The sequence below is a fragment of the Schistocerca nitens genome, chromosome 2 (genome assembly GCF_023898315.1).
Source record: "Schistocerca nitens isolate TAMUIC-IGC-003100 chromosome 2, iqSchNite1.1, whole genome shotgun sequence".
NCBI lineage: Eukaryota > Metazoa > Arthropoda > Insecta > Orthoptera > Acrididae > Schistocerca > Schistocerca nitens.
The window spans coordinates 39,121,834-39,146,612 of record NC_064615.1 but is presented as its reverse complement, the minus strand read 5'-3'; the positions used below and the strand labels follow the sequence as shown (position 1 = coordinate 39,146,612).

Below are 24,779 nucleotides of genomic sequence, written 5' to 3'. Positions count from 1 at the left end.
TGCGCATGTTTGCTAGAGGACTACTTTCTAGCAACTGAATGATGGCTTCCACTTCCCTCTTCATTTGCGTCTACAGAACAGCTATTACCGCTGCGCAATGCGCCAATCTCACGCAGTTTAGTGAAAACACGAGTAAATGCTCTTGAAACTCTCACTGTGCTGTTAGAAACTCATTTATGGAATTCTCTGCAAGCAGCGTCAGCGTTGCCACGACATAACTCTTACAGAAACACTATATCGGCACACCCCACAGCTATAAATACGTGCGGCATCCTTAATCGCAACTTTATAATTTGTCGACAGTTCACAATTACAGTTGAGGACTTCTAGTATGAACATCCAAGCACAGCTTCACAACTTGACCTTCAAATCAAAAATGACACTCGTTAAATAAACCCACAGTATCTGAAGTACCAACACGTGAAATGAAGACATGTCCACAACAACATGTATCTATGTAACCAATAGAAACTGGATACATGTACGAAACGTTTTATTCGAATAAGACTGTACTACCGTCTCCAAAAATATTCTGAAATATTTACTGCCGGCCGGGGTGGCTGAGCGGTTCTAGGCGCTACAGTCTGGAACCGCGAGACCACTACGGTCGCAGGTTCGAATCCTGCCTCGGGCATGGATGTGTGTGACGTCCTTAGGTTCGTTAGGTTTACGTAGTTCTAAGTTCTAGGGGACTGATGCCCTCTGCAGTTAAGTCCCATAGTGCTCAGAGCCATTTGAACCAGATATTTACTTTTTGTACTGAAATAATGAGTAGCCAGATGTCTCGTTCAACGTTGTAGTTCCGACCAGCTGCCAGCGCTCATGCCTCATTAGTGCAGAAGGAATGAGTATAAATAGTTAAAATAGGTACCTATAAGAGCGTCAGTAGAGCTTGTTGGGCAGGAATTTGACGAGAAGGCCACCCACCTTTACAAGCATGTCTTGATCTCCACGTCTTTTCTGTTTTGTAGAGAATACTACGAACAAACGGAACTAGTCGTAATGGGCACCCCTCTCTCGCATCTTGTCGCGAATTTGTTTATGGAGTACTTCGAAGAGGAGCCCTGGTGTCATCCAAACGGAAACCCTCGTGTTTTTTCCGTTATGTGGTCGACACGCTCGTCATTTGGCCCCATGGAACGGACGAACTCCTTGACTTCCACGGACATTTGAACTCTAAACGTCCCAACATGAGATTCGTAACGGAGATCGACGTCATGGTCGAGAGAGGAGCCGATGCCACCCTGGGCCAAGGGGTGTAGCGGAATAAAACGCACACTGACCTGTAATTTCCTGCAGAGAACTTCCACCACCATCCGCAGAGGAATGGGGTACTAAAAACACTTGTATATAGGACGCGCACCATTTCAGACACAGAGAGTTTTTGCACCAGGGGCTCGAATACGTCATAAACACACTACTGGCCATTAAAATTGCTACACCAAGAAAAAATGCAGATGATAAACAGGTATTCATTGGACAAATATATTATACTGGAACTGACATGTGATTACATTTTCACGCAATTTGGGTGCATAGATCCTGAGAAATCAGTACCCAGAACAACCACCTCTGGCCGTAATAACGGCCTTGATACGCCTGGGCATTGAGTCAAACAGAGCTTGGATGGCGTATACATGTACAGCTGCCCATGTAGCTTCAACATGATACCACAGTTCATCAAGAGTAGTGACTGGCGTATTGTGACGAGCTAGTTGCTCGGCCACCATTGACCAGAAGTTTTCAATTGGTGATAGATCTGTAGAATGTGCTGGCCAGGGCAGCAGTCGAACATTTTCTGTATCCAGAAAGGCCCGTACATGACCTGCAACATTCTTTCATGCATAATCCTGCTGAAATGTAGGGTTTCGCAGGGATCGAATGAAGGGTAGAGCCACGGGTCGTAACACATTTGACATGTAACGTCCACTGTTCAAAGTGCCGTCAATGCGAACAAGAGGTGACCGAGACGTGTAACCAATGGCTCCCCATACCTTCACGCCACGTGATAACGCCAGTATGGCGATGACGAATACAAGCTTCCAATGTGTGTTCACCGCGATGTCGCCAAACACGGATGCGACCATCATAATGCTGTAAACAGAACCTGGACTCATGCGAAAAAATGACGTTTTGCCATTCGTGCACCCAGGTTCGTCGTCGAGTACACCACCGCAGGCTCTCCTGTCTGTGATGCAGCGTCAAGGGTAACCGCAGCCATGGTCTCCGAGCTGATAGTCCATGCTGCTGCAAACGTCGTCGAACTGTTCGTGCAGATGGTTGTTGTCTTGCAAACGTCCCTGTCTGTTGACTCAGGGATTGAGACGTGGCTGCACGATCCATTACAGCCATGCGGGTAAGATGCCTGTCATCTCGACTGCTAGTGATACGAGGCCGCTGGGATTTAGCACGGCGTTCCGTATTACCCTCCTGAACCTACGCATTCCATATTCGGCTAACAGTTATTGGATCTCGACCAACGCGAGTAGCAATGTCGCGATTCGATAAACCGCAATCGTGATAGGCTACAATCCGACCTTTATCATTTTACACGAGGCATCACAACAACGTTTGACCAGGCAACGCCGGTCAACTGCTGTTTGTGTATGAGAAATCGGTTGGAAACTTTCCTCATGTCAGCACGTTGTAGGTGTGAATGCTCTGAAAAGCTAATCATTTGTATATCACAGCATCTTCTTCCTGTCGGTTAAATCTCGCGTCTGTAGCACGTCATCTTCGTCGTGTAGCAATTTTAATGGCCAGTAGTGTACTTAATGGCTTACTACTAACAAACACACACACAGAATCGCACAAACTTACGGTCACTTGTACTCACATTTCTTAATATTTCAAACACATTCTAAATACAATACACTTCAAACCGAGCGATACACCTGAGTACAGTTGAATTCACCACAAGCAATTCAGATTTATGTTTTCCGATATTTTCTTTAGTCACTTAACACCAGTTCTGGGATGTTCCCTTTGGGAAGCGCACAGACAACTCTCTTCACCATTCCGAAACAGTGATTTTCATAACGACAACGACGCCGTCAACGCCTTAAGCCCCATTCTGCGTCCTTTCTTCCTCAGACAATTCCAAACAAAACCAAAGTCCACAACTAAATACACCCGATACTTGAAGAAATACAGCAACAAGCTACTTTATGTAAAACTTTATTTATACTAATATGTCTTCAGGTTTTCATCCATCATCAATTGACGTAATGTATTTCTACCTTCACCAACGCCACATTTCTGTAGAGTGCACTTTGAGCGCAGTAGCTGTTCTGTGCAATAAAAAAAATTGTTTTAGCTAGCACGTTTCCCGTGTTGTATATTCAGGTTTAATTTGCAGTTAACTGCACTTACTTTTAATCTAAATCTTGCAACTCCTTGCTTTTATGTGTTTGATTATATCGGAAAACAAATGTATGTTATAGTTTTTCGCATACATTCAGAAACTACCTCTGAGGTCAGATTTGACATACTTACTATTGTCGTTCTTAAAACTTGATACATGCTTCAGTATGAAATGAAAACGGAATGGTGTGTGATTCCTTACTTAAGATACAATTGTAGAGCAATGATGAGAGCTAGGGTAAGTGGAGCAAGGAGCACAGGTAAACGTTAACACACCGATTCTTGACGTAAATGTGAGAATGTCATATACATAACGAAGAGCCGGCCTCGGTAGCCGAGCGGTTCTAGGCGCTACAGTGTGGAACCGTGCGACCGCTACGGTCGCAGGTTCGAATCCTGCCTCGGGCATGGATATGTGTGATGTCCTTAGGTTAGTTAGGTTTAAGTAGTTCTGCGTTCTAGGGGACTGATGACCACAGATGTTAACTCCCATAGTGCTCAGAGCCATTTGAACCATAACGAAGAATAGAGTATATAAAAAGATATAAGATATAACTACATTACCAATTAGCAGATTTTAAAGCAGAGTTTAAATAGTTATGTAAATACTGAACAGCGAATGGTTAGCATTAATAGACGGTTCATCGCGCGAAATTGGCTACTGGGCATTAAAATTGCTACAGCAAGAAGAAATGCAGATGATAAACGGTATTCATTGGACAAATATAATATACTAGAACTGACATGTGATTACATTTTGGCCGGCCGGAGTGGCAGGGTGGTTCTAGGCGCTACAGTCTGGAACCGAGCGACCACTACGGTCGCAGATTCGAATCCTGCCTCGGGCATGGATCTGTGTGATGTCCTTAGGTTAGTTAGCTTTAATTAGTTCTAAGTTCTAGGCGACTGATGACCTCAGAAGTTAAGTCCCATAGTGCTCAGAGCCTTTTGAACCATTTTTTTGATTACATTTTCACGCAATTTGGTTGCATACATCCTGAGACATCAGTACCCAGAACAACCACCTATGGCCGTAATAATGGCCTTGGTACGCCTGGGCATTGAGTCAAACAGAGCTTGGATGACGTGTACAGATACAGCTGCCCATGCAGTTTCAACACGATACCACAGTTCATCAAGAGTAGCGACTGGTGTATTGTGACGAGCCAGTTGCTCGGCCACCATTGTCCAGACGTTTTCAGTTGGTGAGAGATCTGGAGAATGTGCTGGCCAGGGCAGCAGTCGAACATTTTCTGTATCCAGAAAGGCCCGTACAGGACCTGCAACATGCGGTCGTGCATTTTCCTGCTGAAATGTAGGGTTTCGCAGGGATCGAATGAATGTTAGAGCCACGGGTCGTAACACATCTGACATGTAACGTCCACTGTTCAAAGTGCCGTCAATGCGAACAAGAGGTGACCGAGATGTGTAACCAGTGGCACCCCATACCATCACGCCGGGTGATACGCCAGTATCACGAATACCCGCTTCCAATGTACGTTCACCGCGATGTCGCCAAACACGGATGCGACCATCATGATGCTGTAAACAGAACCTGGATTCATCCGAAAAAATGACGTTTTGCCATTCGTGCACCCAGGTTCGTCGTCGAGTACACCATCGCAGGCTGTCCTGTCTGTGATGCAGCGTCAAGGGTAACCGCAGCCATGGTCTCCAAGCTGATAGTCCATGCGGCTGCAAACATCGTCGAACTGTTTGTGCAGTTGGTTGTTGTCTTGCAAACGTCCCCATCTATTGTTTCAGGGATCGAGACGTGGCTGCACGATCCGTTACAGCCATGCGGATAAGATGCCTGTCATCTCGACTGCTAGTGATACGAGGCCGTTGGGATCCAGCACGGCGTTCCGTATTACCCTCCTGAACCCACCGATTGCTGTTAACAGTCATTGGATGTTGACCAACGCGAGCAGCAATGGCGCGATACGATAAACTGCAATCGCGATAGGCTACAATCCGAACTTTATCAAAGTCGGAAACGTGATGGTACGCATTTCTCCTCCTTACACGAGGCATCACAACAACGTTTCACCGGGCAACACCGGTTAACTGCTGTATGTGTATGAGAAATCGGTTGGAAAAAAAAATGGTTCAAATGGCTCTGAGCACTATGGGACCTAACATCTGAGGTAATCAGTCCCCTAGAACTTAGAACTACTTAAACCTAACTAACCTAAAGACATCACACACATCCATGCCCGAGGCCGGATTCGAACCTGCAACCGTAGCGGTCGCGCGGTTCCAGACTGTAGCGCCTAGAACCGCTCGGCCACTCCTGCCTCGGTTGGGAACCTTCTTCATGTCAGCACGTTGTAGGTGTCGCCACCAGCCCCAACCTTGTGTGAATGCTCTGAAAAGCTAATCACTTGCATGTCACAGCATCTTCTTCGTGTCGGTTAAATTTCGCGTCTGCAGCATGTTATCTTCGTGGTGTAGCGATTTTAATGGCCAGTAGTGTATAAGCTGAGACAGTCACTATCAAATGTTAAAATGTTTGTGAATTCCTAAGGGACCAAACTGGGCCATCGGTCCCTACACTTACACACTAGTTAAACTAACTTACGTTAATAATAACACACACACACCTATGTCCGAGGGAGGAGTCGAACCTCCGGCGGGAGGGACCGCGCAGTCCGTGACAAGGCGTCGCAAACCGCGCGGTCACTCTGCGCGGCAGAATCTCTCTGAGACAGGCTAAAATCTCCTCTCTAACATCTCAGGGGGGAGGGCGCAGAAATTTGTTTGAGATGGGATGAGGAAGGACATCTCTTCTAACGAACTATCTCGATATTAATCTTAAGTGATTTAGGCAAACCTCGTAAAGCTTAACTGGGAACAGATGAATAAAGGATTGAAACCCTTTATACCCGCATATGAGTTCAGTGTCTCTTCTATTACGCAGTTTTTTGGGCCTTGACGTAAAGGTGAGTGTGTCATACACGTATCTAAGCAGAGAACAAAAACAATAGTTTACATTTCTCAAAAAGCAGCACTTTGTCATTATTCAATGTGTTTTACTCAGTTTTAGTGATGTCAGGATAAGTGTCGACTTCAGTCAGTTAAAAGGCATGATGTTTAAATACGTAATCCGAAGTATCACCATTACGGCCACAGATATAAGCTTTAAAAACTTAATTAAAAGTTTTAATTTTCCATGCATACGATAAGAATCAAGTGATTCTGCTTTTAAGCTATCTGCAGAATACCGTAAATCGATTTAGTAATTTATTCCAGCATCTGACTCTCCATGAATATGTAGGCAGCGTATTATTTCCACGGGATAGGATATCAAAGACATAAAAGGTCGAGTTCTCGGCTCTCGGAATGTAATTACGTTGTTCAGATTGTATACAATTTTGCTCTCGTGCGCTGCAATTTCATTCCTGAACAAGGTCGACATAACAAATCACAGATTACTAGTTTCCACTTTCGAAACCTCAGTTTAAGTAGCGGCAAAACAGTTTGTAAATTAATATACGAGGCCGCGAATGACACTACATTAGGTTTTGTGATGTAATGCTGTACGATATATGTCATTCGCAAGAGAAATCGTAATAAGAATGTTACAAAGGGAATGTTTTGTATCTCTTTCATAATCATTTAGAATATTCGGACGTTACCTTTTTTTCTCTCGATTTTGACGAAAATTCATCTCATTATCATACTAAACTAGCAACACCGTGATATAATGCACTGGATTATTTAAGTCATGGCCATGAGTCATACTTTCGTGGTCTCCAGGATTTTCATAAATTATTCACTAGACTATATTTACATTAAAAAGTGAGACAAGGAGACATTACCTAATTCCCTACGTTTTCTGTGCATGTTTTTGGCACTTTCAATAAAGTTGTTCGTGGGAGCCTACAGTAACTCTCACTTTCAATATACTCACCACCTGAAACTTTCTGGCAAATTAAAATTGTATACTGCACTCGGACTCTTATCCAAAATGTTGGCTTTTGTTCTAGCGATCATAAATTCAACATATTGCTGCGCGCATGGTGTTTCGCGTGATACGGACGCGCTTCTCCGGCTTTGCATGGGAACCAGAACTCCATACGCCAACACTGTTTAGCATATGATGATCTGGCCCGTTGCTTGAAAAGAGTGGCACAGACGAGAGAGAGAGAGAGAGAGAGAGAGAGAGAGAGAGAGAGAGAAGGGAGGTGGGGGGTGGAGGGAGGGAGAGAATATTCACTATAAATTCGCACAATTTTACCTAAAGTTCACAGAACGATTCAGAAACTGACACGCTACAGACACCAAGACGGCATAATGAAAAAACAGAATTGAGGAGTTTATTTAAAATGAGTCTTAAATCTAGTGAAGTGCTGAAGCCCAGAAATAATATACAGTTGGAACTTACAGTGTTGTGATGTTTAGAAAGCACATGGCCAGTTTTCGCTCTACATAATTATAACGTAACCTTCGTGAATGTTAAGAACAAAAGCACGTGATGTTGAGTGAAGATGTTTTGGAGACAAGGAATTATTTACGTTTAATTTTACATAAAATTCATTCAATAAACATTTTACTTAATATTGACAGAAACATCACATGAAAATGATTTTAGTCATAGAAGTAAGGAAAGATAGCTGATAACGTCCGTTATAGTATCCACATACCAAGCTGCTCCCCTTGAGAACCATCACTGGCACACTTACGAACCTTGATATTTTCTTCCTCATTCTGTAGATGTCAGAAATCTCTCCTAACCAATGACCCACATTCAAAACTAATAATTTTTCGTTTACAGAGAAATAAATAGTACGAAACCAGTATGCTATGTACTTACGTGGGAGCAGCTACGGTGAGTCATATCCATTCTTTGGTTTCATGTAGTGGCCACGCGAATATAAGGTACAGTAAAAAGAAATACAACAGCACTATAAGACGCCTTGAATATAAAAAAAGTTTACAGATCCTCTATAATTTAAGACATGAGACAGATTGGCGGATGCACTTAAACAGAAGAGTGTTAAGTGCATGAATGTACAGTGCAGTAAATACAGTAGCATAAAAACACGAAAAATTCAAACTTCTTGATTTCAGTGGCTTTCAAAATAAGATCTTCAGTGTATCAATTTAAATAAATAAAAAGTCTTCTCTGGCAGCGGAAAAGTGCTTTGATATTGCAGTCGAAACTAAAGTTAAAACATGAATAAAATACACACTTCCGTAGTGCTAACGTACGTCTGAGCTGTGGCATTGTACTGATTGGTCAGCAGGTTCGCATCCCCAAGGTGGATGACATTTTCACTGCTATTATTTACCTAGTAAGAGGAGGAGACGTGCTGGCGTAAAGCTGCTGATCACCATCACCAATCTCTGCGCCAATGTCCTGGGTTAAATTCCAGACCTCTCCGCATTGACTCCTGGAGTGAGGGCATGCAGCGCTGTTGATTTTGACCCGTCCGTCGGATGGGGACCTTAAGCCTCGTGACGCCTTCGATACTATTCGAGAGGAGTATGCAATATGCCAGAACCGGGTTTCACCCTGTCCCTTCTCTCATCACCATCCATCCAGCACAAACACAACACTATACCATACACGAACCGCGCGACCGCTACGGTCGCAGGTTCGAATCCTGCCTCGGGCATGGATGTGTGTGAGGTCCTTAGGTTAGTTAGGTTTAAGTAGTTCTAAGTTCTAGGGGACTAATGACCTCAGATGTTCAGTCCCATAGTGCTCAGAGCCATTTGAACCATACCATACACACTTCACACACTCCACAACACTCATATACCACCGAACTCCCACATGTCCACAAGCAAAAAGGATAACCTGCGCGAAGGGTGAATACTTTTCGGACAAGGTGGCAGAACCTACCCTGTGTGATATACCAGTCAACAGTCATACAACATTTACTATTAAATTTGAAAGCCTCCCTCGAAGACTGTTGCCTACCACAGTTCCCGCAATATGGAGTTTTCGATGCAATAAAGTAGTGCATCACCTGGGACTTGCTACCATAACAACGGATGTCTTTTTTATGTTTAAAAGTTGAGCTGTTTGCAGTTCTAAAGTTGACCATCCTGGAAGACCGTTGTGTATCAGTGAAAAAGATAGGATACTGTATCGTTAGGCACATGCAAAGAAAGGAAATACAGGTTGTTACAAAAAGGTACGGCCAAACTTTCAGGAAACATTCCTCACACACAAAGAAAGAAAATATGTTATGTGGACATGTGTCCGGAAACGCTTACTTTCCATGATAGAGCTCATTTTATTACTTCTCTTCAAATCACATTAACCATGGAATGGAAACACACAGCAACAGAACGTACCAGCGTGACTTCAAACACTTTGGTGCAGGAAATGTTCAAAATGTCCTCCGTTAGCGAGGATACGTGCATCCAACCTCCGTCGCGTGGAATCCCTGATGCGCTGATGCAGCCCTGGAGAATGGCGTATTGTATCACAGCCGTCCACAATAAGAGCACGAAAAGTCTCTACACTTGGTACCAGGGTTGCGTAGACAAGAGCTTTCAAATGCCCCCATAAACGATAGTCAAGAGGGTTGAGGTCAGGAGAGCGTGGAGTCCATGGAATTGATCCGCCTCTACCAATCCATCGGTCACCGAAACTGTTGTTGAGAAGCGTACGAATACTTCGACTGAAATGTGCAGGAGCTCCATCGTGCATGAATCACATGTTGTGTCGTACTTGTAAAGGCACATGTTCTAGCAGCACAGGTAGAGTATCCCGTATGAAATCGTGATATCGTGCTCCATTGAGCGTAGGTGGAAGAACATGGGGCCCAATCAAGACATCGCCAACAATGCGCGCCCAAACGTTCACAGAAAATCTGTGTTGATGACTTGATTGCACAATTGCGTGCGGATTCTCGTCAGCCCACACATGTTGATTGTGAAAATTTACAATTTGATCACGTTGGAATGAAGCCTCATCCGTAAAGAAAACATTTGCATTGAAATGAGGATTGACACATTGTTGGATGAACCATTCGCAGAAGTGTACCCGTGGAGGCCAATCAGCTGCTGATAGTGCCTGCACACGCTGTACACGGTACGGAAACAACTGGTTCTCCCGTAGCACTCTCCATACAGTGACGTGGTCAACGTTACCTTGTACAGCAGCAACTTCTCTGACGCTAACATTATGGCTATCGTCAACTTCACGAAGAATTGCCTCGTCCATTGCAGGTGTCCTCGTCGTTCTAGGTCTTCCCCAGTCGCGAGTCATAGGCTGGAATGTTCCGTGCTCCCTAAGACGCCGATCAATTGCTTCGGACGTCTTCCTGTCGGGACACCTTCGTTCTGGAAATCTGTCTCGATAAAAACGTACCGCGCCATGGCTATTGCCCCGTGCTAATCCATACATCAAATGGGCATCTGCCAACTCCGCATTTGTAAACATTGCACTGACTGCAAAACCACGTTCGTGATGAACACTAACCTGTTGATGCTACGTACTGATGTGCTTGATGCTAGTACTGTAGAGCAATGAGTCACGTGTCAACACAAGCATCGAAGTCAACATTACCTTCCTTCAATTGGGCCAACTGGCGGTGAATCGAGGAAGTACAATACATACTGACGAAACTAAAATGAGCTCTAACATGGAAATTAAGCGTTTCCGGACACATGTCCACATAACATCTTTTCTTTATTTGTGTGTGAGGAATGTTTCCTGAAAGTTTGGCCGTACCTTTTTGTAACACTCTGTATATCGAATCAGACTGGAAGCAGAACGTCAAGAAAACTACGAGGAACGATGGAAGATTTTATACTTCCGCAGCTGGTAACGACGTACCTGAAAAAAAAACTACAATAAATGTGGTACGTGCAAGAGTCTTGTATATCATTATAACGTAAAAGTTGTACACCAGAATATTATATTTGGTCTGGCCTTTGGTTTGGGCAAAACAACAATGCGACAATGACACTTTTGCACAACGTCTTGCTTTGACAAAACATGTTACAATACCATAGCAAAAATTTATTATTTCGGGACATAGGTTTCTGCCCTGGTACGGTAATTTTGCATTAACCAGAAAAAAAAGAAGAGTAATGGACGTCATGATTACCTATGAATCGAAGTCCTTGATATTTGCTTTTTTAAGCACATCCTTCATTATAATGCAAATGAGCCAGACTGACTTTGTTGCTGTCAGTATACCTGAAAGTATTGTGACGTGTGACTCAAACTTTAAAATTACTAATTACATGGGTAAATATCAATGCAGATGACCCACATTCAGTGTATCTACGTTTTAGTCATAATGTCATTCACCTTTGGGTACGTCACTGTCTGCTAAAGACAAAAGAGAAAGTCAGCCCTAAGTTAACATCCGTATTCCTATTATGAGGTTTTCCATATCTACATCTACATTACTACTCTGCAATTAACAGTTAACTGCCTAGTAGAGGGTTTATCGAACCACTTTCTCATTATTTCTCTGCCGTTTCCACTCTCTAACAGCGTGCGGTAAAAACGAACACTTAAATCTTTCCGCACGAGCTCTAATTTCTCTTATTTTATTACAATGATCATTTCTCCGTACGCACATGGCTGCCAACGAAATATTTTCGCAGTCGGAGGATAACGTTGCAATCAAAAACGCCTTAGTTTTAATTATTGTTACTACAGATCAGTATCGCATTCGTGAAACTCTGTCCACTATTTCGCAAGAATACAAAATACTTTCAACTTTTTTGATGTCTTCTGACAGTCCTAAATGACTTTGTTGTATAGAGAGTTTATTCCTCCTTCGGCATAGAAAATGAGGTTATTGTTGGAATGTATAGATAATTTGATATAGAATACAGGAAATTTTCTGTGAACTTGACTTCTGAGTGAACAGTTCAGCTTATTTTTCTCTGTTTCACTTTTTCTTAGTTACTGTTTCGTATCCTCTGTAGAATCAGTCTTTCTTCGGTAAGTTTAAATAAATGCAAAGTATTAATTCAGTATATCAGATAATGTAATCTGTTAATATTTCACATAACTTTTGCCACTGTAAGAGAACATTATTTTTTTGATATACGATAGTATTCCACAGTGTACTTTTACACCACACGTAGTATTCTTTCACGGAAAGGTACATAAAAATAAAGATAACTTTCTAAATTTTGTAAAATATGCTAAATACAAGTCACTGTTGTATAATAAATACTGTACCCATTGATCATACATAATCAATGCTTAAATACGTATATAGTTCCAAAGGAACTTCCTGAAAATTATTACATAGTGATATACAGCCTTCTTAGAGGGCGGTCCTCATATTGTCGCAACAGGTACGCCAGGTCCTTTGATTTTGTGACTATGTTTTGGTCACTTTATAGAACAAACAAGTCGAAACTGATCTCAAGTATAAAAAATTAACCCCTCGGATAAAAACAGTCTTACAAGAAAAACGGTTTGATTCAGTAAATTAATCAAGGATATTCCACAAGATTTCGGGATTGCAGCCGGATCTCATCGACTTCTTTCCACGGTATTTCGGCTGACAACCTTACAGCCATCTTCAGGCGAGTGTTTGACACTGGAGATTGCTAGTGCAAGTCGCTGTATTTATACGTAAAAGTGCCGCAGGCGCGCATGCGCAAGTTACCGTAGCATGCGCGCCACCTGTCGATTCCAAGGCCCTCTACAATATTACTGCATCTATGGAGCGCAAACGAGTGCGTGAAAAAAGTAAAACATGCATGCAGACGTGTCCAAAACAATAAAATGCAAAATTTCAATATTAAAATTAAAATTACTTATCGCTCGACATGTCAGAAGCTATAAAAAGTTTTCTTTTGGTTGAAATTAAAGAAATCAATGGGTCCCAGGCCTTATTCAATAAAAAGCCGCCATCACGGTTAATGCGATTTTCCGCTAAACGTATTTCCACGGATTCCTTCACAACTGAATCCCAGAAGGATCTCGATGGGGCCAAGATTTTCGTGGCCGAATAATCCATAGTATGTCCTGTGGAAATACAATGTTCGGCTATGGCCGACTTACTGGGCTGTAAAAGACGAGTGTGGCGCTCATGTTCAACGCAGCGGTCGTGTACTGTGCGTGTGGTTTGACCAATGTAGGCTTTCCCACACTCGCAAGGTATTTTATAAATTCCAGCCTTCCGTAATCCCAGATCATCCTTGGCTGAGCCCAGAAGAGCACGAGTCTTTGTAGGTGGCCGGAAGATTGCTTTCACACGATGTTTCTTTAAAATTCTGCCTACTTTCGATGAAATGTTCCCGACGTATGGGAGAAATGCTCTGGACTTAAACACCTCCTTATCCTCTTGATCTTGTGGGTGGTCACGGTTTTTTCCACCTTAAAGCAATACTGACCTGATGTGCAGAATATCCATTATGTTGAAATACCGATTTCAAGTGCTCTAATTCGTCTGCAAGGCTGTCTTTATCAGACACGACATGTGCCCTATGCACCAACGTTCGAAGGACGCCCATAGTTTGTGACGGGTGATGACAACTTGACGCCTGCAGGTACAGATCCGTATGCGTGGGTTTTCGATAGACAGAATGCCCCAATGACCCATCCACCCTGCGTTTAACCGTGACGTCCAGAAATGGTAGGCACCCATCCTTTTCAACTTCCATCGTAAACTGAATGTTTGTGTGGATGGAATTCAGATGTTGTAAAAACCGTGAAAGCTCTTCTTCACCGTGAGGCCACACTATAAAGGTATCGTCCACGTACCGCCAGAAGACTGTTGGTTTCAACATCGCCGAATCGAGAGCCCTCTCCTCAAAGTCTTCCATATAAAAGATTGCTACCAGAGGGGACACAGGACTGACCATGGCAACACCGTCAAGTTGCTCAAAATATTCATTATTAAATAGAAAGTAAGTAGAGGACAGGGCATGGTGAAACAACGCCATTATATCGGCCGTAAACTTATTGCCGATAAGTGACAATGAATCCAAAGGAGGGACCCTCGTGAAGAGTGAAACGACATCGAAACTTACTAACAAGTCCGAATCCTTCAGCTGTAGTGTTCTCAGTCTATTGATAAAGTCCGCAGAGTTGCGAATATGGTGCGTACATTTGCCAACAAAAGGTCTCAGTAGCGAAGCCAAATGACTAGATAAATCATATGTCGGAGCACCGACATTGCTCACTATGGGGCGTAAGGGCACATTATCCTTATGGATCTTTGGAAGACTATATAACCTCGGCGGAACAGAACTGTGAAGTCTCAATCTTTTCACAACTTCTTGCGGCAGAGAAGAGGAGTTTAGCAACTCTGACGTTTTCCTTTCTACTTTCCGAGTAGGGTCTTTATCAAGCTTCATGTACGTTGTGTCACTCAGCAAACTATATATCTTCTGATCATACGTATCACGTGGCAACAGCACAGTAGCATTCCCCTCATCCGCCGGAAGGACCACCGTCTGAGGATCTTCCCGTAACTTGCGCAGCGCAGCCCTTTCCATTGAAGAAATGTTGCACTTCTGAGGCCGAGTTCTCGTAAGGGCGCGACATGTTTCCCGCCTGATTTCGTCTGCTGCTTCACTGGATAGAGGCCTGAAAGCTTCTTCAACAGCACTAATAAAATCTGTTAAAGGTAAGGTCCTAGGTGTCGGTGCGAAGTTCAGACCTTTCCCAAGTACCGACAGTGTCACGTTATCTAAATCCTTATGCGTGAAATTTACCACAGAGCGTCGAAAAACATCTTCTTGTCGTGACGTTGCTGAGAGTCGGTCGAACTTCGATGATTGTCTTAAAGAATACTCCTGACGGACCCAGTCTGATTAGGCCCATGTTACACCATCCACCCATTCCCAGTGTCAAACACTCGCCTGAAGATGGCTGTAAGGTTGTCAGCCGAAATATCGTGGAAAGAAGTCGATGAGATCCGGCTGCAATCCCGAAATCTTGTGGAATATTCGATACGCCGGGAAAATTTCAATAGTCACAATCAAGGATATGTGTGCGCAAAACGTAAAATACAAGAGATCATAGGTCACGGTACAAAACGACTTCTGAATCTTTCGTCCATAAGGAATGGTATCATGTGGGGTGCGACTGCTGATAAAGTAAATAAAAGAATTCACTACGTCAGTCACCTATTAATTCTTAACTACGCGTTTTGACGGTTCACACCGTCGATTTCAGGTGGAGAATTGAATAGTTACTTTGATGGTCAGACGATGCGTACCGTCGAGGATCGATGCCGTGAACACCAGAGGCACACTCGACTGATGTATCCGAGCAAGTCGGCGGTCGCTGAACATTGTTTGTCGGAAAATCACACTATGGAGTATGAACGCACGAGGATTCTGGTGCAGACGTCGAGATACTGGGACAGCGTTGTTAGAGAGGCCATCGAAATTCGCACCAATGACGACCTCATAAACCGTGACTGTGGCTATAATCTTAGCAAGGCTTGGGAACCAGCGATTGGGTTAATCAAGAGTAAATCGAGCAAATGTATAGTTGTGACGACCACGGCGGACATAGCCATCACACCGACGTCATCTCAGACGCCGTCGCAATCTGTTTCACCGCGCGACCGTGGCGCGGGGCGCGGACGGCGGAGTGAGCGCGCCGCGGGCGGAGGGTATTTAAATCGGCCGCCGCCGCGACCGAACCCAGTTCCCCCTGAGCAGCCATAGTGTACGGATCTCCATGCCGGCACGTTCACAGGAGCTCAGTCCGTCAGTTCACCTGATGATGGCGACATGTATGATCGCCGAAATATTGTGCCCGTTGGACACTGTAGACCGGCAGTACACCCGTGGATATTTTGATTATCAAATACGCCGTGAGAAACTCAAGAATCGCACCTTCACAATTCTCTATTATTCCAATCTCGTATAGCGCGCGGAAAAAAACGAACGCCTGTATCTTCCCATGCGAGCTGTGATTTCCCTTATTTTATTATGGTGATCGTTTTTCCCTACGTAGGTCGCTATTAACAAAATATTTTCGCATTCGGAAGAGAAAGTTGGTGATCGAAATTTCGTGAGAAGATTCCGTCGCAACGAAAAAGGCGTTTATTTTAATGGTGTCCAACCCAAATCCTGTAACATATCAGCGACACTATCTACCCTATTTCGCGATGATAAAAAAAGTGCTGCCCTTCTCTGAACTTTCTCGATGTACACCATCAATGCTATATGGTAAGTATGCCATACCGCGGAGGACGGACAAACGTAATGTAGGCAGTCTCCTTAGTAGGTCTGTTACATTTTCTAAGTGTCTTGACAATAAGGCGCAGTCTTTGGTTAGCCTTCGCCACGACGTTTTCTACGTGTTCCTTCCAATTTAAGTTGTTCGTAATTGTAATCCATAGGTATTTAGTTGAATTTACGGCCTTTAGATTTGACTCATTTATCGTGTAATCGAAATTTAAAGGATTCCTTTTAGCACTCATGTGGATGACCTCACATTTCTCGTTATTTAGGGTCAGTTTCAAATTTTCGCACCACACAGATATCTTTTCTAAATCGTTTTGCAATTTGGTTTGACCTTTTGATGACTTTACTAGTCGATAAACGACAGCGTTAGCCGCAAACAACGTAAGACGGCTGGTCTGATTATCTCCCAAATCGTTTATATAGGTAAGGAGCAGCAAAGGGTCTATAATACTAGCTTGGGGAACGCCAGAAATCACTTCTGTTGTACTCGATAACTTTCCGCCAGTTACTACGAACTGTGACCCTTCTGACAGGAAATCACAAATCCAGTCATGTTGTGTCTAGGAATCGTGCATACTCTGTTCGGTACACAAACAATCAAACAACTCTTATTAATGAGTTTTTCGTACAATAAGACAAGTACAAGTACTTAACTTTGATCTGAGAATTCTTGTACTCCTCTATATATGATCATCCACAAGTGCGATTACATAGACGTATCGCAAGCAAAGGGCGACATACAAAATAATCAGCCTTCTTCATAACAGAGAAATACAAGTAAGACTCCTGGTCCTAGCGTCAGGTACTAGCATAAGTCTGTCAACTGAACTGCAGTGACGACTGATCTCTAACTGTGCTACGTAGAGATTGCTAATGAAGAGGCTACCATGCGCCGGCTAATGAAGTGGCTAACGTTGAAGCTGCTTTCGATGTGGGCTGCCACCAGTTGGGCTCGTCGTCGTCACCTAGGCGCCGCTGGTGTGGCGTTGTCGTGCTGGAGGGAGGTCTATATGAAGATGGTATCTGTTCTTTTGAACATCTCCGAAAGAACAGGTACCAATGCATTAGAATGAAATGATAATTAAATGAAGACCCTAAGCTGCCTCGCCTGGGGCATGTCCGAAAGAACAGACACCATCTTCATATAGTTAAGGCTAACCGGCCATTGACCTACTTCTTCTGCGCTGGATGCACACGCATTGCCCGAACTCTTACGGAACTCGGTAAGATTGTCTGCCGCGAGTAATGAGTGTAATGGGCAGGGTCACTACGATTGTAGTGTGTGGACATTAAGCTGGGAATGTGGTCTCAAAGGTAGCGTGCAAGGGATAAATCCCTGCAGCCGCACTATCCTCTGTGCCCTCAGTGGATCAGACGGATAGAGAGTCTGCCATGTAAGCAGGAGATCCCGGGTTCGAATCCCGATCGGGGCACACGTTTTCAACTGTCCCCGTTGATGTATATCAACGCCTGTCGACAGCTTAGGCTCTTGATTTAATTATCATTTCATGGAGGGAGGTCGGTCTGCGTGCGATTGGCTGACCTGTTCTCACAGCCGTCTCTTCTCTGGAGATACCCGACAGGAATGGCAGCGCTGACTTTACGCCGTAACAAGTCACATAACTGAGACGATATTCCGTAAGCACGAAATTTCAGTACGAGCCGCTTGTGTGGTACAGTGTCCGGAAATCCAGAAATATGGAATCAATTTGAAATCCCTTATCAATAGCACTCAACACTTCGTGCGAGTAAAGAGCTAGTTGTGTTTCACCGACTGTGTGTAAATAGATCGTTTTCTTCAAGGTAATTCATTACTGTTTACTCACGAATTCTTTTTTTTTCACCTTGTAAGCACCAAGTTCTCCACCTGAAGATGATAGTGTGAGCCATCGATACGCGTAGTGGGAGAATAAATAAATGTTGACGCAGTAAACTGTTTTATTTGTAAAACGGCTTCTACTTAAGGAGAAATATAACTGCTGTCCTCTCTTCCTACACGACCACGGCACGTGGTGATTTAATGACAGAAGCTGTTGCAAGTGTGGGTGTGTGGCTTTGCAGGCGTACCCCAGCTGGGCGTGGCACTCGACGGCGTCGCGGCCCAACTGCTCGACGCTGGTGTCGGTGTACCGGGCGCGCGCCGACCGCTGCGACCGGCTGTGGGTGCTGGACAGCGGCCTCATGGACTCGCTGGGCACCTTCACGCGCGTCTGCCCGCCCAAGCTGGTCGTGTTCGACCTGCGCACCGACGCGCCCGTGCGCTCCGTCACCTTCCCGCAGGACCTGCTGCGGCCCAGCTCGCTGCTCACCAACCTCGTCATCGACGACGAGGGCTCCCGCTCGTGCGACGACGTCTTCGTCTACATGAGCGACAGCGCCGCGCCCGGGATCGTCGTCTACGACGCGGGCCGCGACTCCGCCTGGAGGGTCAGCCAGTCCTACATGTGGCCGCACCCCGACCGCAGCGCCTTCCAGGTAGGCCGCCCTCCACCCTCACCACCTCCCCTTCTTCCTTCACCTACTCTCATTCCAGTAACCAAACCACTCGCATTATCACTCCATAATAACAAGAATGAGGAAAATTCTTCGAGTATGTTTGACACTGTGCCAATCGTTGCGGGCAATTGAACGTTATTCTTGAAGAATCAAGTTTGCCAAGCTCGCTAGTAATTGTTGGTATTACTGTTACCGGTTTCGACAGACCTGCGCTGTCATCTTCGAATCCTGTAACATTATTACATGTACGTGCTTCTCACAACACTGGAAGTCACATAGTGATCTTGCGTCAAAGTGTAATAAAAAGTAGCAGGGAACATCGGTACGTCACAAATAAAATGGCACACAATGAAAAACATACAACCTTCAAATATATATTAAAAAATGCAGGCACTCTGGCGTATTTTTACTAGCGAAACAACTGACAAAGAGGCACTAAATACTCAAATACTCTTGTGCAGTATGGAGCAGACGACATGTGGTTGATCACAGCACCTATGTAACGAAAAATGTTGGCCACCTGAAGATGGGCATGGTAGTCCGAAACCGGTTGTGGCACTAAAATTAAACGTTTCAAAATATTTGTGGCGTCATTCACCAACAATCAGCAACAGCCACGGAGTTAAAAAGATGCGACATGGATAACACAGCATTAAGACTGAACAATTTGATATGACATTTATCGTTTACCCACTCTTCATTTGGCTATGAAAATTCGGACGAAAATTTTCCCTGAAGTAACTAATTTAGTTTTTCAGATTACCTTCCATTCAGAAAGCTGTTGCATGCACCGACTGTTATATTGATTTGTAGATTATAGATTGCAGTGACCAGTCGTCCTTTTTACATTTTATTGTGCAGATCTAGATTTCGGCGAGAAGCTGGCCATTCTCCTGCACTATTATTTTCGCTGAATGCATGTAATTCCATTTTAGTCGGGCTTCATCCACAGTTCATTGAACGAGTTCTCGAATTTATGGCCCGATAAAAATACCTTCCTTAACTTTTGCATCACTTAATTTCGGTAATTTCTCTCTTATGTACTTAAACGCCCGTCCTTCTTAGTTCATACCTTTGACAATATTTTTCATCAAACCCAGCGTGATACGCAGGGATGAAAGAAAAACATCTTGTGGGTGCACGAGAGACCCTGCAGCGACATCGTTGCATTCTTAAGAGTATGCCAATGACATTTAGATCACCACGGATTTTACGTTTGTGTTCATGGTATTTGATTGAGACCAAGATGGCTCTCATAATTGCATATGTCTCCTTCATATGAAGTGTATGAGCAACAGGAATAGAAGGAAGACGGATGCCATTGTGAAACAACACAGATTTCAGACTAGGCTCGGAGGAGTCTATGAGTAGCCTCCATTCAGTTTGATCATCGTTCAAATTCAAAGATTTCATCAAGCCATTAATGTCACTGCAAACAGCGACATTGTTTTTCTTCTCAAACAAGGGAAGCAGTTCCATGTGACTTTTTCTGTACTGTCAGATAGTGACATCACATTGGAGAAGATTCCATTGCTGTAGTCGAGACCCAAGAATTTCTGCCTTCTCCTTCGACACGTCAAGGTCTTTAATCAGATCACACAACTCGGCTTGACTCAGTCCCTGCTGTTTATCATCTTATCCCTCAAAATCAGGGTCACAGGATGTGGAAGGCTTGTTTGGTTCTTCTTCTTGTTTCACACTTTCATTTTCTAATTCAAAGACACAATTTTCTGGTGGAATAGAAAGTGGTAAACTAAAGGAATGCGGAAGGGGTCGATTAGCAGGTCCAAGATTCGGGTACTGACCTATTCTTCTTTTCTTCATAGGCATTCCTGCCCTTATATATCTAGTCAAGCAGAAATAGCAGTCATCTGTATGGTCTGTAGTCTCCTGCCCAACCAAAGACACAGCAAAAGCCATAGATCGTTTCTTATTTTTCAGCCATTCTCGTAGTGTAACAAAACACGCTTTACAACATGTATGTGGAGCCCAAGACTTATCCTGGTCACCTCCTTTCATACCGCAATAATGTTGGTAGGCAGTTTTCACAAGAGGCTTCTGACTGAGTTTGTATGAGGAAAATGTTATTTCACCGCAAATGTTACAAAAGTTATTCATCTTATTTACACCATTTTTACGAATTTTACACTGCAAAAGCACTCTCTAACCAGAAATTCTACTTTAATTACAGCGAAACTATATGAAACTCACCGTCATAGCAACAGTGTCTATTTTCATGACTTAAAGACAGGTTAAGAACATTTGTGTTTTGTTATCGGCCAGGTGTGCCAACTCCGAAAACAAAATTTCCCACCAAAACTGAAAATGTTGACTGGAAAAATGAAATGTCACTTTGGCTCCAAAGCAAAAGCTAATATGTCACTTTTATGGCGATTTTTTTGATTCAGCAGATGAAAATGCGTGAGAATTAACAATTTTAGAGCCCGAAAGATTTTCATTGTTGACTAGTGTTATTTGCGAAACAAACAAATCCCAAAGGGAAGTCGTCGGCTCCCAGTTTCCCTTTCACGCATTCATTTATGTTTTTTTCCCTACCAAAGCCACCAATACCACCGGTAATCCTGTTATTTACTGCGTCATTTATATATCTCTCTCTATTCGTTTAGTCGGTTCCGACTCTTCATGACCCCATAAACCAAAACACACCACTTTTCGCTGTCTTGCACTTTCTCCCGTAGACCTTGAGGTTGGAACATATTGCTTCTGTGATGCTATCGATCCATCTCATCCTCTGACGTCCTCTTCTTCTAGTTCCTTCAATCTTCCCCAGCATTAATGTTTTTCCAGCGAGGCATGCCTTCGCATTGTGTGTCCAAAGTAGGTCAGCTTTTGTTTTAACATTAGATCTTCCAGGGAGAAATCTGGTTTAATTTGCTCCAATATTGATCTGTTGGTTCTCTTTGCAGTCCATGGAACTCTAAGAAGTTTCCTCCAACACCACAATTCGAAGGAGTCAATTCTACGCCGTTCAGCCTTTCTAATGGTCCAGGTCTCACATCCATACATCACAACTGGAAAGACCATAGCCCTCACAATACGGATCTTTGTTGCTAGTGTTATATCTCGGGACCTTATAGCCTTGTCAAGGTTTGACATCGCCTGTCTACCGAGCAACAGGCGTCTCCGGATTTCATGGCTGCAGTCGCCATCAGCAGAGATCTGGGAACCGAGATAACTGAATGTGGTTACTACCTCCATGGTTTCTCCTGCTATATCCCACGAATTGGTAGGTGTAGTTGCCATAATTTTCGTTTTCTTCACATTCAGCATAAGACCGGCCTTTTCACTTTCGTCTTTCACCTTCAGTAAGAGTGTTCTCAATTCTTCTTCACTTTCTGCCAACAGGATCGTATCATCCGCGTACCTGAGGTTGTTTACATTTATTCCAGCTATTTTAATTCCTGTTTCTCCTTCATCTAGCCTCGCATTCCTCATAACATGTTCTGCATACAGATTGAATAAGTACGGTGACAGTATGCAGCCTTGCCGGACCCCTTTCTGAATCTTTATCCATTTCGTTGTTCCATACATAGTCCTCACCGTGGCTTCTTGGTCAAGGTATAAACTCCGTATCATTTATATACTTTATCAAAAGTACAGTAGATTTGGTAGAGCGGGACTGTAATTGGGAGCTGAGAGCCGGTGCTGTGTGGCAGGTGGCTGGCGAGTCGTTCACGCTGATGGACGGCGTGCTGGGGCTGGCGCTGTCTCCGCCGCAGCCGCAGCTGCACCCCCACCCCCTGGCCGGCCACGGGCAGCCCGCCTCGGGCTCGCGTCTCCTCTACTTCCAGCCCATGGCCGAGACGCGCCTCTTCTCGGTGCCGACGTCGGCGCTGCGCGGGGGCCCACTGCGCGAGCTGGAGGAGCTGCCGGTGTCCGTCGTGGGACACAAGTCGTCGCAGTCGGCCGTGCTGCACGTGGACCAGCGCGACGGCGCCGTCTGGATCAGCCCCGTGACAGAGGCCGCCGTCGCCTCCTGGCAGCCCGCCACCGACACCGCCAGCGTCGTCGCCTACAGGTGAGGAGCACCTCGCATCTCGCGTCCAACACCTACAACCGGTTACAGAACATAAACTGCTTTGTCAAGATCGATATTAATAACCTTTATTCTCGATAACCGATTTCGGTAATCAGCGCCACCATCCTCAGATCTAGACATCAGGTTATTGCGTATCTCTTAAAATAGAAGTCTAGTACTCTTCCTCGTCAATTCGCAGGTACATAACAATCTGAAGGCTGATGCATCGGCATGTCAGAATTAAAACAAATATTTACATAGCTAATTAGAACAAACACCTGTCTTATGCCACTCACAAGTGGCATAAGACATGTAAGTGTTGAATAACTGTACATATAGTTGTTTTAATTCAGTAGGAACTAAAATCCATGAAGAAGAAATAAAAACTTTGACGTTTGCCGATGACATTGTGTGGTGTGCGCACTGTAAGACCTTCAGTACACACACCATCAGATTATTTGACTTGTCGCTCTAACGAAGTAGGCGAGTGTCAGCAATATGCCTCGTGGTCTTATCGTGGCATGTTTATCTTCTGCCATTTGGTCAGACGATAGAAATTCCACTTGCACGCTTAGAGTAGCAGATTGACGGTGACCAACTTTAAACAGAACTTGATTAATTTTCACACACATTTATTAAAATAATAAAAAGCATAAAAATTACTTAACTTGGTTCTGGATCCTATTTACAACTGACAATCTGAAGGTCCTTTGGGTATTGGTACGTTAATCTTATTCTCACATATATCCCTGATACTTGACAAAAGAGTCTACACATTTATCTTCATGGCTATGTACAGGAATATGGTAATCTTATTGGGGGCAGACTGAAACTTGACTATAGACTGGTACAGACAAATGTAGAACTCGTACAGACTGGTGCAGACAAATGCAGACTGACTAATCGGAAGTCTGTACACTCGTTATAATACCTCGCGCGTTCATGTACCACTGCACGAGTGTGATCCGTGAGGAGAAAAGGTTCTACATTAGCAGCAATCTCATTGGCTGCATTACATATTAATACGCGGATCGGCGGAAGCAGAATTTGGTCCGTCTCTATGGCAGCGCCATCTCGTAGTGCGGAGACGGACGAGCGCTGCGCCTGCGCTGTTGTGCTTAGCGGGGCGCGCTTTAGTGGGAAAGTTGTGTACGCGCTGACTACGCGGAACTATGTACACAACACATTGTAACTCTGTCAGAGACAGCAAAGGACCTGAAAGAGCATTTGAACGGAATGGGCAGTGTCTTGAAAGGCGGATATAAGAAGAACATCAACAAAAGCAAAACTAGGATAATGCAATGTAGTCTAATTAAATCAGGTGATGCTAAGGCATTTACATTAGGAAATGAGGCACTTAAAAGTAGTAGATGAGTTGTGCTGTTTCGGGAGCAAAATAACTAATGATGGTCCAAGTAGGGAGGATATAAAATGTAGACTGGCAATGGCAAGGAAAGCGTTTCTGAAGAAGAGAAATATGTTAACATCGAGTATAGATTTAACTGTCACGAAGTCTTTTCGAAAAGTATTTGTATGGAGTGTAGCCATGTATGAATGTGAAACATGGACGATAAATGGTTTAGACAAGAAGAGAATAGAAGCTTTCGAAATGTGGTGCTACAGAAGAATGCTGAAGATTAGATGTATACATCGCGTAACTAATTAGGAAGTACTGAACAGAATCGGGGAGAAGACGAATTTGTGGCACAACTTGGCTAAAAGAGGGGATCGATTA

General features: G+C 44.0%; 1 protein-coding gene across 1 annotated transcript in view; it reads left to right on the top strand.

The window, feature by feature from the left end:
• Positions 1-24,779, top strand: part of LOC126234253 (protein yellow-like) — a 140,263-nt gene that overhangs the window by 105,000 nt on the left and 10,484 nt on the right. The window contains exons 3-4 of the mRNA XM_049942946.1: positions 18,571-18,984; positions 22,683-23,044. Coding sequence (XP_049798903.1) covers positions 18,571-18,984; positions 22,683-23,044 — 776 coding nt within the window. The remainder of the gene's footprint in view (positions 1-18,570; positions 18,985-22,682; positions 23,045-24,779) is intronic.